Genomic DNA, 18,926 nt, shown 5'->3' with positions numbered 1-18,926 from the left:
CGTCACAAGTGCCATATGAGCTCTTAGCTCTTGTTCTTATACTTTACTTAAAAACTTGCGCTCAACTTGTGCACCTTTTATTAGTTTTTGATACACTTGAAGATACGAAAAATTATTGTCATTTAGTACTAAGTGTTTACGCAACGATCATAACGATTATAAACCAAAAGATACAACTTGTGCACCTTTTATTGGTTTTCGATACACTTGAAGGTAAGAAAAATTATTGTCATTTAGTACTAAGTGTTTACGCAACGATTATAACCATTAGTATCTGAAAAGCGACAAATAGTTTTATAGTTGCTAATTAGGTTCGCCAAAATTAAATTAGATCATTTAATCCATCCATGGTTTCGAGAGTTCTGCCACCTATTGTTACTACCTATTTCTGTTCGTAATTCATGTCAAAGCAAGGGGGTAGAAACTAGTGCCAATTTATCTACATTTTATTTGTTTCCAATAAAATTAAGGGTAGATTACATAAACTGGCCTGGATTTACCAATAGGCCCACTGGGCCAGGGCCTAGGGGCACACAATGCCAGTGGGCGAAATAAATTATCACGAGTGATTTTTTCTTAACAAAACTGGACTGATGTGATTTATCGTCAAAGTATCAAGTGCACTTTACCTCCGCACCGCCTATTCACATAGAAGTGATTTTAAAACGACACAAAAATTCCGTGGCCACTTATAAACAGTCAGATGTCTCCTAAGAATGGCAGCTGAGAGTTTGGTACCACCTCTCTCTTGCATTACTTTTGGCCCATCGGTTGTGTTCTGTTCATGGCTTCCACTATCCCCAAATTTTTGGGTATTCCCCAAAAATCTTGCCGAAACGGAGCGGCAAAACGCTTGGGTCTAGAAGCATCAAACCTTTAAATCTGGCCCTATAAATGCACAGATGTAAGGTCAATGTATTCGCAACTCCCTTCCTTGGATTCCTGACAAAAGTGTTGCTCTGGTCAAACTGTGCTGAAAAAAGAGTGTTTTCGGTAATTGTTTGCATTTATTGCTGTGCTTTCATCCGCCAAGAATTTGGTGACAATGCTTCGCAATATAATGCAAAAAAAAGAAACAAGTATATAATGCAAAAAAAGTCACCATAGAGCAGAAACAAAGAAAAAAAAATGAAAAATAGCAGAACTAATACCTAATATATAGCACAAAAGTGTTACATAATATATAGCACAAAAGTGTTGCTCTGGTCAAACTGTGCTGAAAAAAGAGTGTTTTCGGTAATTGTTTGCATTTATTGCTGTGCTTTCATCCGCCAAGAATTTGGTGACAATGCTTCGCAATATAATGCAAAAAAAAGAAACAAGTATATAATGCAAAAAAAGTCACCATAGAGCAAAAACAAAGAAAAAAAAATGAAAAATAGCAGAACTAATACCTAATATGTAGCAAGACAAGATTCCAACAGCATGTGCTAAGGACGTTATAGAACCAAAAGCGCTTCGCAACTTTGCATCAACACATTCAGATATGTAGATTTGAGCAACCGGTGTTGCAATGCCCATAAAAAGTCCAAGTAAAAGTCTTGTTACATAGAAAATCTCTACGGTTTCAGCAAATGACAGTATGACGAACGTTGCCACCCATGGCAATGAGATGCCTAGTAATGTGCTTCTTCTTCCTAAAAAGACAAGAAAAAGTACTCAGAGTGGAATATATAGTTAGCTTTGTTGAATAAACGAAGAATTTCTAATTTAAAGATAAAGCAAGTCGGCATTTATGTGTTATTAAATAAAAAAAAAACTAGTTTTTTTAACTGAAAGTAAGGAGCGACATTAAAACTTAAAACGAACAGAAATTAGTCCGTATATGAAATTTGGTTTTCCCCTCCGCAATCCCTCGTTCTTTACGCTAAAGTTTTTAATTGTTTTAAAAATTAGAACTGTGGCAAAGAGTCAAACTTTAGCGTCAAGAGCGAGGGATTGCGGAGGGGAAAACCCATTTCATCTACGGAGTTATTTTTGCTCGTTTTAAGTTTTAATGTCGCTCCTTACTTTCAGTTAAAAAAACTAGTTTTTTTTAATTTAATTTCTGAAGGTTTTTGAATTAATGCATGTTTGATTTTGGCTCTCCGCACATAAATTATTAAAATGAAATTTGCATACTAATTCTCTTTTTGGCTTAATGGGTTTCTCTTAATTTTGATCAGACGTTTTTGAGAAATAAGGAGTGGGGAAGGAGGCGTAGTTGCCCTCCAATTTTTCGGTTACGTAAAAAGGTAGCTAGAACTTTTAATTTTTAACGAACGTTTTTATTAGTAAAAAATATACGTAACTTAAGAATCAACTTACGTAAAAAACTTTTATATTCTTATATTTTTATTATGTATGTGAGGGGGTTTGTCCCCTATTTAAAACCTCGCTCTTTATACTAAATCTTAAGTTTTGTCCCAATTCTTTAAGAATGACCCCTGAATCAGAAAGGCCGTAGAATAAGTAGTTGAAATTACTAAAAATACTTTAGCATAAAGAGCGATGTATTTATCTCCTCCTAAATATCTTGCTCTTTATGCTAAAGTATTTTTAGAACCCCTCATATGCTTAATAATCCCTGTTCGTTTTAAGTTTTAATGCTACTCCTTAATTTCAATTGAAAAAACTTTTTCATGTTTATTTTTTCATTGTTTTCTTTTATAGTAATGTTAGAAAATCCTGCACCCTTTTCTTTGAGCTTCTCTTCCCCATGACATATTCCTCCAAGGAAAGATACTCCCACATAGCCCCCTCCCCTCAACCCAACCCCCAAACCAAAAGAATCCCCTGAAAACGTCTGTACACTTCCCAATAACCATTACTGTATGTAAACACTGGTCAAAGTTTGTAACTTGCAGCCCCATCCCCCAGGGACTGTGGGGGCTTAAGTCATCCCCAAAGACATTGTTATTATGGTTTTCGACTATGCGGAACAAAATAGCTATCTAAAAATTTTGATCCGCTAACTTTGGGAAAAAATGAGCGTGGCAGGGGGCCTAGGTGCCCTCCAATTTTTTTTGGTCACTTAAAAAGGGCACTAAAACTTTTCATTTCCATTAGAATGAGCCCTCTTGCGACATTCTAGGACCGAATGGTCGATACGATGACCCCTGGGGAAAAACTAAAACAAAAAACAAACAAACAAAATAAACACGCACCCGTGATCTGTCTTCTGGCAAAAAATACGAAATTCCACATTTTTGTAGATAGGAGCTTGTATTTTTGCTACAGGGTTCTCTTATACGCTGAATGCGATGATGTGATTTTCGTTAAGATTCTGTGACTTTTAGGGGGTGTTTCCCTCTATTTTCCAAAATAGGTAAATTTTCTCAGGCTCGTAACTTTTGATGACAAAGATTAAATTTGATGAAACTTATATATTTAAAATCAGCATGAAAATTTGATTCTTTTGATGTATCTTTTAGCATCAAAATTCCGAATTTTAGAGTTTCGTTTACTATTGAGCCGGGTCGCTCCTTACTACAGTTCGTTACCACGAACTGTTTGATTCAGAATACATTGAAGAAGTGAAGTTAGGTTAATCATAATGAAATATACCGAAATATGATGAAAATATAATACTTTAATTACAAAATTGTGGAAACTGCAACAATGAATATTGGAAAGCAGGCTGCCTAGAATATATCATATTAAATACCTAACCACCTCTATATATGAAAAATTTAATTAAAATTTACCTGCATCGTAGTTTATTTCACGACAGAATTAGCTAAGTATAACCGAATGTGAGAGAAAACCCTGTTTACTCAGATTAAACTTCTTGTGTGTGTTCTTGATAATACTTAAGAACTAGCCTTTTTTAACATCGTTTCAATATTCATTCAGACTTCGTCCAGTTAAGACCAATGTTGAAAAAGGATTGTATTTTGAATAGTGATTTCAGTGTTACGCAATTGTGTAACCTGATACGTTTTGTAAAAGTACTGGATCTAATTACTCAGTGACGAAGAAATTGAATCTTTTTTGGATACTTTTTCTGGATAATTTTAATGAGAAACAGACGAAGGCTGGAACGTCTATAAATAAGAAAGGCAATTAAAAGGTAACATTTTTCTAAATATCCGATATTAAATTCAATTCAATTCAATTTATTCAAATAAAAAAAAAAAAAACATAACACCAATAGTAATAAAGATCCTGGAAGCGAACTTGCTGAGGACCATAACAACAAAAAATGAAAATGAAGAAGAGAGAAAAAAAAAGAAAAGAGAAAACATGGGTAATTAAAGCAAATTGAATAAGAATTTAGAGAATTATAATATCTAAATTTTAGTACATTGTTATACAGCGTGCGAAAACTTGTGGATAGCTCGACACTGGAGGGTATTATATTCCATTGAAGTATAGATTTATAAATGGGGGATCGCTGGACAGAACTAGAGACACACTTGGGGACAATGAAGGAACGGTTGGATGAACGGTGAAAGAGGCCTTCAGAATTATTACTATTAAAACAAGATAATAATTGGGGAGAAAGATTTTTATGGTAAGCGGAGTATGCAAGGGATAGTTTAAATTTTTTGATGATTTGTTCAAAAGGGATAATACCAAAATCGGAGTACAAGTCCTGGGTGGGATATAGTCGGGTAGCCAAAAAACTGCTTTGACGGCACGGTTTTGGGCAGATTTTAATTTATTGGTAACTGAAGGATAAGTGTTGCCCCAAACAGATCCGCAGTATGAGATATATGGGTAAATAAAAGAGTAATAAAGGGTGACAAGGATATCGGGAGGAAAAAATAATTCACACGATTAATTATACTTACATGTCGCAAGATTATGGCTCTTATGTAGGACACATGTGTTGCAAATGATAGGGAGGAGTCTATGTGGACACCAAGAAACTTGGAAACTTCGACTGGTGGGAGGAAATTGGTAGAGTATTTTAGGCCAAGTGCTTGCTGAGCTTCATTTTTTTTTTGTAAGGGGTTCGAAATAATACAACATGACCTTTCTTGCTGTTAATGGTCATGCAGTTAACGAGACACCCCTCCTTTACTCTATTCAGAAGGGTTTGAGTAGAGGCGACGACGGATGGCAAATTAGGACCGGTGATGAAAAAGTTGCTATCGTCAGCAAAAAGTACTGGGTGCACTGATGGACCAAAATTATCACCAATGATATTTCGTCGGCTGAAGAAGATTTCCAATATTCTAATCAAGGAGATGATGAAACTCAGACCACAATGGATATTTAAATGTGTACTATACAAGATTTTACGTTTCTCACGAATTTATCACTGTGCAATAATGTTGTTTTTAACTATTACGATGACCAAAATAATTTGCCAACCAGCCCCTTAGCTAGCCCCGATAGCCCTTTAAACCAAATTATCTGTGAATGTCTTGACACTTTTGATTTTGTGAAAAATGTGAAACCTAAGCCAATGGAAGAGCCCAAACTTAATGTAATTTGCTTTAAAATCAGAAGTATACGGGATAAGTGGGCTAATTTTAAAAACTTAATTTTAATTAATGGTTACTGCCCTTTCGACGTCATTGGAATAACGGAAACGGGGCTTTCAGAAATTGATGATAGTAATGAATTTTTCCTCCCTGGCTTTCAAGCTATTCATATTGAAAGAAAATTAACCAAGTCCTCTGGCGGCATTTCTCTTTACATCCGGTCAAGTCTGAAATTCACCCGGCTATTAGACTGTGAATCCTTATTCTCGCAACCTATTAATAATAGATGCATTTATTCAATAATCGTAGACATAAGTGTTGACAAGAATTCTTTTATTTTTTCATTATTTTTTAAACCCCCCTCATTTCCGACCCCTTTCTTTTGTAATCTGTTTGATGATTTTTCTAGTTTTATTAATTTACCACAAAAGAAGGCAATAGTTTTTGGGGACTTCAATTGTAATTTGCTAAATGTTAGCAATAATAATGATTGTGATACCTTATTTGAAACACTCACCTCAAATGGTCTTCTTCCCACAATCCTTTTTCCTACTAGAGTTGATCCTATGAGGTCTACAGCAACTGTAATTGACAACATTTTTGTATCCACTTCCCTGGGAAACCACCTGTCCTCCAAAATAATATTTTCTGACCGGTCAGATCACTTTCCAATCTATCTCTCACTACCCTCCCTACCAGCTACTCAACCCTCTAGAGCTAATACCCCTACGTATAATAGAATATATAATACTGTGAGTATGAACGGGTTCACAGATCGTTTGAAATCCTTCGACTGGTCCAAGGTTTTGGATTGTCAGGACGTTAATTCAGCCACAAACGGTTTTACACAGTGACTGAGTGATCTTATCAGTTCAACCTTTCCAGTTCGTAAATCAAACCGAAAAACTACCCATATACGCCCCTGGATGTCTAATAGCCTGATAATCTCTTCATACCGAAAAAATGACCTATATAAATTAGCTTGCAAAAGCAGTAACGTTATTGACCTGACTAATTATAAAAAATACAAAATTTTATATACCAAACTCGTCCGGGAAGAAAAAAAAATTATTATTACTCAAAAATCTCTCATTGCAAAGGGAACTTGCGAAAAACTTGGTCCACAATAAATGAAGTTCTTAAAAAAAAAGGAATTCAAGATCTGTACCTCTTAACCTTAAGGACATCAGTGGCAGACTAATTGACCCAATTTCAGTACCGGATGCTTTTAATAATTATTTCACTAATATTCCAAATGCTAACTCCTGTTTCTTCTCCCAGTCAATACACCCTAGCAAGAATCCTGTATCAATGTTTTTTCTCTCCAACTGATCGTAAAGAGGGGTTTCAAGTTATCGAATGTCTCTCTAATAGTAGGACACCTGACTTCTTTGGCATAAGTAATACGCTTCCTAGGACTGTATCTTCCTATGCTTGTGAACCCATTGTGCACATAGCAAACCTGTCTATGACCAATGGAGTCTTCCCAGAAATATTTAAATCAGCAATTGTTATCCCGATTCATAAAAAAGGCGATCCGTCTGAGATAAGTAATTATCGTCCAATCTCACTTCTCCCAGTTATGTCTAAAGTGCTTGAGAGAATTATATTCCGACACCTTTCTCCCTTTTTATTTGGGATTCATTCTTCAGATTCGTTGATTTCTCCTCATCAATATGGCTTCCGTTCCAAATTTTCAACTGATCATGCACTAATAGACGCCACACAGTTTATACGTTCCCAACTTAACCTTAAAAATACTGTATTGCGCTTATTTCTGGATTTTTCTAAGGCCTTTGATAAGGTTGATCACAGTGTTTTATTAAGTTAACTCAACAAATTAGGGATTCGTGGAGTTCCTTTCATGCCTGGAGGATTCAAAATTAGAGGACTAGCGTTTGCAAAATTCAAAGGATATCCAAAATGACCGGTTCGAATTATGGATACTGTTCAAAAGAAAAACGGATCACACTACACTGTTTTCTGTTACGGCAAGCATGAGGTATTAACGGTTCAAGAATCTCAGCTTGAACCATACCAAGAAAATTTTGATGAAGCTGTGAAGAAAAAAAAACAAAGGAATAGCAAATGCATTCAGCGAAGTTACCACTTTTCCGGACATTTACTTAGAAAACTTAAACTTGGATCGGACTTCTCTTGCCTCCGCTGTGGACAATACTCAAAAAGAACTTGAAAATCTGCAAAGCGGTTTGAGAAATGAAATTGAACAAAGGGTTCGTGACAACTTGAGCACGGTACCTTCTACAGGTCTAGCATCATCAGTTACAGAAGACATCGTCTGTAAAATCCATGATTCAATTTTGGTTGAATACTCGGCAAAGTTCAGTGCTTTTGAAAAAAATGTTATCTGGGCTCAAAAAGGAAATTGCATCTCTGGAAGACAGAATCGAAGTGATTGAACTAAAACTTGATAATATGGAACAGAAAACAGCAATGGATACGCTTATTTTTAGTGGTTTAAAGCAAGCACAAGGAGCCAGTGTTTAGATGTCAGTGAAACAAGTTATTGGGGAAAAAATGGGACTACCGGATATTGTAAATTCGCACATCCTGAGCGTTCGTCGGTTCCAGAATACATCCAATCCCGTCTCCAACAATTCTAACGTGTCTCCCGTTTGTTTTGTGTTTCGTAATCTGGATGCTGCAAAAACGGTGTTCATGGCAAAGTCGAAACTAGCAGATACTGGTATATTTGTGTTGGGGTACTTAACGAAAAGCGCAAACACTTGCTCGATTTGGTTCAAAGAACGTGTGGTCAATCAAAGGAATGATTTTTGTCAAACAGGGTCCGAATATCAGGAAAATACGAATTGCAAAGGATCTTATCGGTGAAGGATGATCAGCTTAATTACTACTTTTCTCATGTCAGTTTGTGCAGTGCCATTTTCTCACTCTTTGTTTCTTTCAACCATTTTCCGCTTGCGATACCCTACTTTTTTTGTTTCTTTTTCTCATTTATGCTCTTCACTTTTTTGTCTCTGCTAATACTCTTTATCAATTTCTGTTTGCACTTAGGTCATGTCAGGGTCCCATGATCGATTGAAAAATTATGAGGAAAATAGATTAGTTATTGATGATGTGTTTTCAGATGTTTCGTTTGGTCAGTCGGGATTCAAAGCTGGATTAAAAAAGTATCCTAATGATAGTTCATACGTTGAACTTGATGATCTTACTAAATGGGATATATGTAATGGAAATTCGTTACTTTTTTGGAACTGCCAAGAATTCAGATCGGCTAAATGTTCTTTGTTGTGGACAATGAAGTGTCTTAAATCACAACCATTGGTTGTAGGCCTATGTGAAACGTTTTTGAGTGATGAGGACCTGAATGTAAAGGATTTTTCTGTTCCAGGGTATAGGGTTGAATATAAAGGTTGCTCTTTTATGCAGAGAGGAGGACTAGCCGCTTTAATAAGAAGTGATGTAGATTATGAGGTAAGACATGACTTTTCACTCTGGCTTGAAGGTAAACTCGAAATATTGTCTATTGAAATAAGGTCGTCATGGTCAGAAAAGCTACTGTTTGGAATAATATATAAAGTACCATCATTTTCGAAGAATGATTTTTTAGATGTATTTGAAAGTCTTCTGTCACAAGTTCCAAAAGAAAAGAAAAAGGTAGTGTTAATGGGAGATTTCAATATTGATCTATTAAATCCAGATGATCGTGTTGATTTCCTTAACACAATGTTAACGTCTTATTTGTACCCTTTAGTAACAATTCCAACGAGAATAACGCATTCTTCGGCAACTTTAATAGATAATATATTTGTTGATGGGCAGTTATTAAATGGTTGTATGGCCGATGTACTTGTTACTGATGGATCAGACCACCTTATGTTGATGAGTAAAATCGATAGTTTAAAGAGGAGACCACCAAAAGATGAGACTAAACATCGATATTTATAAGAAAATAGTTTGAAAGATCTGGCTGTAAATTTGAAACATGTTGATTTTTCGGAAGTTTTCAAATGGAAATATGCAGAAAAGGCTTATAATCTGTTTATGGATATATTTCTAGCTGAGTTTGATAAATGTTGCCCCTTAAAGAAAATTAAAAAAAATAACCTTCGGAAAGTATGGATGACGACTGTTTCCTTGTTTCTGTAAAAATGAAGAATATACTGTATAAAGATTATTTAAAAGACCCCACGAATGAGAAACTCCTGACTTTCAAAGATTATAGAAATTGGCTGAATAAAATTAAACAGTACGCTGAAAGAGCTTATTACGAAAAAGAGTTTGAACAAATAAATCGAAACATGAAGCGGACTTGGATTAAAATCAATGAGTCACTGGGGCTAAGAAAGGAAAAGGACCAGATTAAAATGATGAATTTCAGTGAAAAAATTGTTAATGATCCAAAAGAAATTGCGGAACATTTATGCAAGTATTTTTCAGAGGAAGATTCTAAGCTGTGCCATGAAGCAGTTAAAAGATCAAAAAGTCCCCCAGTCCCCAAACTTAAACCTCGTCATGTTGCTTCTGAATTCCTTTTTAGAAATTGTGATGAAAATGAAATAACTATGAGTATGAAATCACAATCCTGTGGAGTAAATGAAGTATCGCTAAATGTTGTTAAAGCAACAAAAACAATTGTTATTCCCATTTTGACTCATCTGATTAATTTATCAGTTGAAGAGGGAACTTTTCCAGAAAAACTTAAATTAGCCCGAGTGCTACCCCTTCACAAAGGGAAGTCAACAAATGAACCGAGTAATTACCGACCCATTTATATTTTACCTTTTTTTCAAAGATTTATGAGAAAGTAGTCCATAAAAGAATGTATGATTACTTCAAGGAGCAAAATCTTCTATGTGATACCCAATTTGGCTTTCGCAAAGAAATTTCTACGGACCTTGCAATTCTTAAATTGGTTGACTGGGTGAATGATGCATTTGATAAAGGCCTAATACCCGCAGCTTTACTTTTAGACATTAAAAAGGCATTTGACATTGTTGATCATGATAAATTACTCCAAATTCTTGAATCGTTTGGTGTACGTAATGTGTCTTTAAAATGGTTTCGTTCGTATCTTATTAATAGAGCTCAAGTTGTGCAAAATGCAAGTGGAACATCAGAGTGCCATCTTTTACCGTTTGGAGTGCCACAAGATTCAATAATGGGACCACTGATTTTTCTCATTTATATTGACTATTTAAAATATTATTTATCTGAAGCTAATATCATAATATTTGCAGATGACACACTTCTTTTTTTGCATGTGAAAATCTACCTTCTTTATTTAAAAAAATGGAAATTGCTCTGATTGAATTTATATCGTGGGCTGATTCACAGTATTTGACACTAAATTATGGTAAAACAAATTATATTTTATTTTCTAGAATCGGATCAGCCCAAACAGACCTCAATTTAATTGAACAAAATAATATTATAAATATAGTAAAAACCTGTAGATATCTTGGATTTATTATTGATGAGAATATTTCGTGGAATGAACATGCTAAATTGATTGGTAACAAACTTTCAAGATCCCTTGGAGTTATCCGCCGTCTTAAATTCCGTTTCCCTAAAAAAATCCTGAAAATGATTTATCATTTTATTTTTCATCCCCATTTGTCTTCTGGATGCTCTATATGGGCAAGTAACTTCATCTCATGTTATAAGAGAATCCAAATCATCCAAAATAAGGCCATTGAAATTATATCACCTCTTCAGCATTCAGATAACATTAACCTCCATTTCAAACTTACTAAAATATTTCATGTGCCAAAGACTAAGGATTTTCATATTGCAACTTTTTGTTTTAAATATTTTAACAACCTCCTTCCATCGTCATTTGAAAATTTATTCATTTTAAATCAAGATTTGCATACTTATGAAACGCGAAATTCATGTGACATTGTCCACGAGACACCGTCAACAAAAAGAGCTTTTTTTAATTAGATTTTTTGCACCAGCTATCTGGAATTGAATCCCCTTGGATATCCGGAACTCAAATAACCTTATTACCTTCAAGCGAGCAGTGAAGGGTCGTTACAGAAATACTGTTTAGATTTGAATATCGTGCGGTCCTCCTCTTTTCGATCTTTTTCTTTTCTTTTTCTTTTTTTCTTTTCTTTCTCTTCGTCACCCCCCCTTTTTTCTCTTTTTTTGACAAATCCAGTTAATTCGTTGTTTCTGTTAGTGGATTGTTTAATTATTCTTTAGTTAAGTTTCTGCCCTAGTCAAGCACTTTTGTGCTTTCCTGGCAGATTATGTACATGTAATTATGTATTTTTGTTTAAATGTATGTGATTGAACTGAATTGAATTTTATTGGTGATGCGACTAGTAGACTATTAAGAGGGGATATGCTATATAAATATTTCAACACAACATAGAACCCATAATTAGGGGGTTTGAATATTAAGGAAGATATTCAGAATCCCAAACTTAAGTAGCCATAACTGAATCCTTTTCTTTTAGTTATATTTTTCTAAGATCAGCGAGCAATCATAAGCTTATCTACGTTGATAAGCATAATATTTTTGAATTGCTCTAGAAACGACTGAAATATCTAGACATATATAAAAATAAAATTTGACTGATGGATACCTATGTATACAAAATTTATTTCGACAAATCAGTGCATACATAAATAGATCATTGGTAATTACTAACAACAATCTCTCAAATCATAAGACTTAGATACAGTTCATGTTGATGACACCAAAGTATATAAGTAATTGAGGGGCTCAGCCAATAGATATGGATATAAGACCGACGCTGATACAACAAATGTACTTAGAGAGGTGCAACTATTGAATTACATTCATTTGGGAAAACAAATGACGAGATATTTTATAAGCCCCAGTGGCTACCACAGAATATTAAGGTTGATAGAAACTTAACGCTTGCTCCCTCCAATTTCATTTTGTGCAAGGTACCTGGCAGAGCACCTGATGCAACAGTCTATCTCATCTCAGTAATAATTTATGTAAGACAGGGACAGGCTGTGAGTTCTGTTGCTTTGGTAGTGAAAAACTTAGAGCTAATGGAAATAATATCAAACTACTTGTTTCCTCTAAAATCACCAATAAGCGACGTTTTTGATGGGTTCACGCACCATCACCAACTCTTCATTTATCAATGGTGGAATTCCCTCAAAACAGGCATTGCCATTTGTAAAATGTGGTAACGCCATAGGATCGTGGACATGTTGCCCACACAAATTAGAAAAGTTTGGAATTTCCTATCTTGTTCTTGAAGTAAATTGAACCCCACTCCAATATTTATTCTTTGATAGATCCTATAAATACTGTATGAGTTGACAAGGCAATCCCTAGATCAAGATTCACAACTATTTGTAAATTCTATAACCAACACAATATCTGCAAAAACTCAAGGTATCATTGCATTGAACTTGACTGGCACTCAAGATATGAGCATTGTACGAAAGGCGAGTGTACGTTTAGAGTGCCCCTTTGCCGAGCCATTAGCTGAGACTATTGAATTAATATAATAAAATCAATTTGAAACTTACTGAGGTATCAATCCCGAACACAGTGTTCTAATAGGCCTCAAACTATGAACACAAATCAAATAATCAGCGTATTTAACCATACTCTATCCATACTCAATAACCATACTCTTTCTACATTCCCTACATGAACAAATTTATTGAACGCAGTGGGAAAAATATTATTCGAAACCAGAAGAAAGTGCAAGATCTAACGACTACAAGCTGTGGTTTTCAAACACTATTATTTTTCGTTTTCCGGTGTCATGGCTGTAGTTAGAATGATTTTCTCAACATTTACGTAGGCACCCCTTGTCTGAATGACTTCCTAGTGGAAAATACACTTTAATACCTGCATAATATTGATTTCAGTACCATACAAATAAAATATTCCAAAATGTTTGTAATTTTTGTTTATTAGTAAATATGTATATATACATAAAAATGGCTTTTTCTTCTTCTCTTTAGATTTCTTCTTCTACGCCGAGGTAACTGTCAAGAACACCTTATGGTGGCAGATCATCTAAATTCACTCTATATTGATCTTAATCAGGGTCATATTTTCTACAGTGCGTAACTTCATCCTAATTTTGTCTCTTCGTGAAGTCACTGATACTTTTTTATTCGTATTGTTAAATTCACGTTTTTAATATACTTATTTGAAGCAATATCACATACAGGGTTTTCAAATGGAGAATCACTTTCTGTGACAGTCAAATAAAAATCATTAGGATTGTAATCAAAGTAGCCATTGTCTTCACAGCGATAAGGTAGAGACCAGATTCTTTTGTTATTCCAACAGTTGAAGCGTAGAACTTTTTCTTCCTTCGAAAACAATTTTAAACCGTGACGATACCAGACTCTTAGAAACAAACTGAAATCTTGTTTAGGGTTCTTTCCAATCATACCGGGATAGGTATTCTCCCAAGGATCACATTTATCATAGTGGTAATTGCGGCATAGGAATTCTCTAGTGTGAGATTCACAAATATCTTCAAGACAGGAATTACAATCTTTAATTTGTACTGTATATACTCTCTACAATTTACAAAGATAGCATAATCTAAACTTTTCATTTACTCATCAACAATTGGAAAATTATCACAGGATGACCATCTGCCCAGTTTATACAAGAATAGTTGACATGTATACAATATTTTTTCAGTATTGAATCTCTCACCGCCAAAATGAAACCGACTTACTAGTGACAAAGAGAGTGTTCTTTCCAGGGAGAAAGAAGAGGAAGAATAATCGAATGAAACTACAATTCAACTGAATCTGTTTGGATAGGATTTTCCAAATTGTTGATTAATGTATTGTTCTCATGGAAAGTCACTTGGATAGAGTCTTAAATCACCATTGAAGTTCTAAGGTAGTTTTAAAAGGCAAATTCACAATAACACTTAGTTTTGTTTCGATTAGTATATCAATAATTTATAAATGTGTTTGGGCCACGACTCATAAGCCTCATACAATAATTCAAAATTGGGGATTCATCTTTCAAAACATCATTAAGCATTCTTTGAGAAAATATTTTCTTTTTGCACAGATAACTTTTGAAAACAATAATTTAGATTCAGAAATTTTTCCAAAATCACAAGATTCTGCATGATTTTATGTTTATAAATCCATCAATTTCTTAAATCCTAACATTCTCAGAGCTGACTAGAGACTAACGAATCAAAAGATGCTTTCTACTTCAGTAATATCCGTAGAGAGAGGAGCGGTAACTTACTAAATATATCAAACAAGAAAAAAATTTTCAATTTAAAACATTTTTATTACATACTTACAACAATAGATAGATATATAGATAGACAGATAGATAGATTTATTCACACGAAAGCCTAATTGGGATAATATATCGCCCATTTTTCACTTTCTTGCTCTACTTATTGTCCTTAATATATTTTACTATCGGACATAAAGTAACTTGAAGTCTATGAATATAGATTGTATTAAATTTTGCGGCAAAACATAACTCCTCCTCTAATTTGAATTTGCTCAATGATATCATATATCTTGCATACATCTCATCCCATTCAAGGCCTAGTCGAGATCCTCTTGCAAGATCTACTGCTACATTTGGTACTCTTGTTTTTGTATCATTGCTACTGCCAACTCCACTATCAACTTCTAATAGGGCAAACAAACCACTCATTTTGCTGGTATGTCTTGTCAAATAAAACTTTGATACAAAAAGAATGGATTCAATCTGTTCTCTATCTGAATTCTACTTTCTTACTAATATGAATTAAGTTGAAAATTAAACCTTACATTGGATCTGGTTGAAATGGATGGTTGCTAGGACCTCGTTGCTATGTGCAAATGACGTTCTCGTTTAAGTATGCAAAATAGATGTACCCTTGTAGTATAGACAATATGGTTGCTCGGGTAGGTCCTTCACCAGATCTGGTTGCTAGGTAAACCGGTTAAGCAAATTTTTTGCTAATCCAGCTATACTAATAAGGTTTAGAGTAAGATCTTTTAGAGCCTCAAGCAGTAGAATCAGGAGTCAGGAGTATTATACCTATCTTTAGACCCCCAAAAAAGGGTTTAGTCCCCGGTATATTATCCCTATCACTACTTATAAGCTATCTGTATCAAAATACCAACAATTAGTCAGAGTACCCTATATATCCTTTGTTTTTTCTTCGTTGAGGGAAATACAGCGCTGAGGAAGTAGGTATTACAGTGACTCCAGCAGCTTTCTCTGACTAAGGAATCTCTGATGCAGGTTCTGCAGAATCCAGTCTATAAATAGGATAAGCACAGACAGTCGGTAATGCGTTTTAGGATTCTCTTAAGCTGTTCTGTAATTATCCATATACGTTTGTTTTGAAACTCATTTAGGCACTCTAAAGCTGATTATAGCATCTTGAGACAGCTTAATTCCTTCAGCAAATAAAACTTAATTTCACTCCTTTCTCTCATGTCACAGGGCTAAGTTTAAAGAGTGACTTGAACAGTGAACAAGACTGCATGGGGATCACATTCATGGACTATAGCAGCATCACCTTTGAACTGGCCCTTCATGGATGAAGTTCCATCACAACTTTGCCTCCTGAAGTGTTTCAAATTGATTTCCATTTCACCTCAGGTTTGTATCAGCCAGCTAAGGTTGCTGTCAACCATGTTAATCTTATCCTTTATATATATCCTTTATATTATCCTTATTGGATAATATATTATCCTTTTGTTATAGTCAAGATCTATAAGAATTTACAGATTTTCGTGTTTTTTTTTGGGGGGGGGGGGGTATTTATCCCCATTATACCCCCCTGGGTTCACCCCTGCTCATGATATTGATAACTTTTAAAGTGCGATTATACTTTTCCAGAAAAATTGAAACAAAATCAGTTGTCAATATAGTGCTAGATTATAGATAATGTAAATTTTCACGAGTCACTTCATTAGTATTAGTTTTGTAGATATACCTTGCGCAATTGGTCAAGCAATAAGTTTTGTTTGCTTAAATTTTCCAGTTTGTTTTTACTTCAGCAAAAAGAAACTTTGCTTTGATTAGATTAATGTTTGCTTCTTTTTAAAAATACACTATAAACTTTAAAAAAATATCATTTTTAAAAATACCGTTTAACTTAGGTGATTAAACTACAGAAGTTAAATTTTTTTTTAAAGGGCTTTAGATATAGGTTCTACTTCTGACACCTCTTGAATTTTTGGAAGAGATATATGCAACCTTATCACGTAAATAAAGATTCTTAGAGGTACGCCAATATCGCTCTCTTTACCAATCTGCACATAATAAATTCAAGTATTTTTGGAGTAAATAAATCCATTCCATTTTATTTATTAGGTAATTATTTTCCAAAGCCATTATTTTTTTACTTTTCACTTACTAGGGGGGTTGGTGAGGGAGTATACAATAATGGGCGTTGTAAACATCTGGTTAAGGATACTCGACTATGGAGAATGCAATAGTGCCTTGGTCGTACAAATAACAGTTCCAATAGGAATAAATCCTTTTATTGGACAGTGTAAAACAATGATACAAGTTCTGGCTCAATCACGCACACAGCGATCGTCATCAGCAGATGCTGATGCCGATTATCTGCTGATGAGGGTTTCGTGGAGTCAGAATCTATCTGGTGGCCTTCTAAGGAGTGTTAAATGCCATAGTGATGCATGTAGGTGGCATGACAAATATATTGCCACTACTTTTCGGAAAGAATAAAGTTTGGGGAATGACGTCTTTTTGGCTACAACTGGCATGACTAATGCACTAAAAAAATTCAAAAGACTTGTTTTTTTTATTTGATTCAAATTAGATCTCTACAATTTATTAATTCAAATTGGATTTTTTGTATACAATTCATTAGCGACACGCGCTCCGAATCAGTGCGACGCAAGTGATGAGGGAATTTTTAAGTTTTATAGAAGTTGTGAAATGTCGATTATCTCCTGCTGAGGGTCGCTGTGTATGTAGTTAAATATCCAGAATTGTCATATTGTTTTACACTGTCTAATAAAAGGATTTATTCCTATTTGAACTATTGTTTGTACGTGGTGGAAAGGGAATGTGGTCTTCAAAAATACTAAAATAGTTTTGTCATGCTTTTAAGTCATATCATTCCAGAAATGCCAAACAAAGATGATATATGGCAGTATGGCACTTTACAAAGTAGTTATGAGGACAAATATTTGATTGGTAGTAGGTTTCAAATAAGCCATTAAACGTTTCCTTGCCAACTTCCAGTAGCCTTCTAGTCTATGTAGAAAAAAATACTTAAACAAAACAAACTACATAGTACTAACATTTATAGCAAACCATTATTATTATATTTTTTTTTACCTACGCTTAATTAATAAGAAATGTTTGTAATCTAGCGGAAACGCCCATACTCATGTTTTTTAACTCAACCCAGCCATGAGCAAGCCGTTCAACCTTCATAGGTATCTAATTTGAAACTGATAGTAACAAGTTAGAGGAAATAACCTTTTTCTCTATTTTTTATGATGAGGGTTAAATACTCACCGTTTAAGGTCCTAAACCATTGAAAATAGATCGGATCTTTTAGAATTCGTATTCTCCTTCCTTTTTATCCTCCTTGGGCAAAGATTGAGGTTTTATGCTACAAAATGATAGAGATCGACATTATGCTAGGCTTTGCCATTCGGGGGGAGGGGGCTATTGTCATTTGGGGGGCTTGGCAAAAGCCGTTGTTAAGATTTTAGACTATGAAAAAATCGATTGGCTATCCTTGAATCCCCATTCCCAGGCATTTGGCCTTTCTTGGAAAAAACGATGAAAAAATGATGGCAGGGGCCATAATTTTGCCTGAGCCAGGTTTTGACCATGCTAATTCCAATGGTACATATTTCGTTCTGTCGCGATTCTCGAAGGGTTTCAGGTTCTTTTTCGAAATGTCCATAAATTTGTTTTCGCACTTCAAACTCAAATTCTTTTATTCAATAAATATAAAAAAAAAACACTACAATCCAAAAAATCTCAAAGGGCACAAAGGCCCGCTAACTGGAAAAAAATAAAACTACATATAAATCATTTGCAGGTGATTGAACTGGGCCCAGACAAAAATAAATAAGAATTACTGCTCATGCGAATGCTCACTCGAAGAGAAATGATCTCCACATCAGCAAACACCCACAACAAATCATACTTTATCATCGATATAAAGAACCTACTCTGAATCAAATCAATACAAATCTAATTTAAAACTAAAATATTCAGTAAATTGTTAAGCTTTTACTATAAAAGTTAACAGAGATAATTATTACCTTTCCTGAATAAGTGTCAAGTGGTGATTTTTTCCCAATTTATTTTCTAATTTGTTTTTAAACATTTGGTTTAAACAGATCTTGTGGTTCGCTTTTTGTTAGATTGCACCTATTGCTGCAACTCGAGTAACTCGAGTTTGAGTCTTTAAGATGTCAAAGACGAACCTACTAAATTGAACGTGGAATACAATGATATTGTGTCATTGTTCCGCAAATTATACAAGATGAATACACAAAACTAGCTTAAAAAATCGACATTTTCCAATGTTTGTT

General features: G+C 34.5%; 1 protein-coding gene and 1 long non-coding RNA gene across 2 annotated transcripts in view; one reads left to right on the top strand and one right to left on the bottom strand.

Moving 5' to 3' along the window:
- The window catches only part of LOC136038781 (facilitated trehalose transporter Tret1-like), a 32,802-nt gene that overhangs the window by 12,741 nt on the left and 1,135 nt on the right, over positions 1–18,926 (bottom strand). The window contains exon 2 of the mRNA XM_065722158.1: positions 1,395–1,637. Coding sequence (XP_065578230.1) covers positions 1,395–1,637 — 243 coding nt within the window. The remainder of the gene's footprint in view (positions 1–1,394; positions 1,638–18,926) is intronic.
- The window catches only part of LOC136038783 (uncharacterized), a 141,891-nt gene continuing 126,806 nt past the window's right edge, over positions 3,842–18,926 (top strand). The window contains exon 1 of the long non-coding RNA XR_010620300.1: positions 3,842–4,051. This is a non-coding gene — a long non-coding RNA (uncharacterized LOC136038783). The remainder of the gene's footprint in view (positions 4,052–18,926) is intronic.

Source organism: Artemia franciscana, chromosome 18, assembly GCF_032884065.1.
Source record: "Artemia franciscana chromosome 18, ASM3288406v1, whole genome shotgun sequence".
Taxonomy (NCBI): domain Eukaryota; kingdom Metazoa; phylum Arthropoda; class Branchiopoda; order Anostraca; family Artemiidae; genus Artemia; species Artemia franciscana.
The sequence above is the reverse complement of the archived record's forward strand: the minus strand, read 5'-3'. Positions and strand labels throughout refer to the sequence as shown.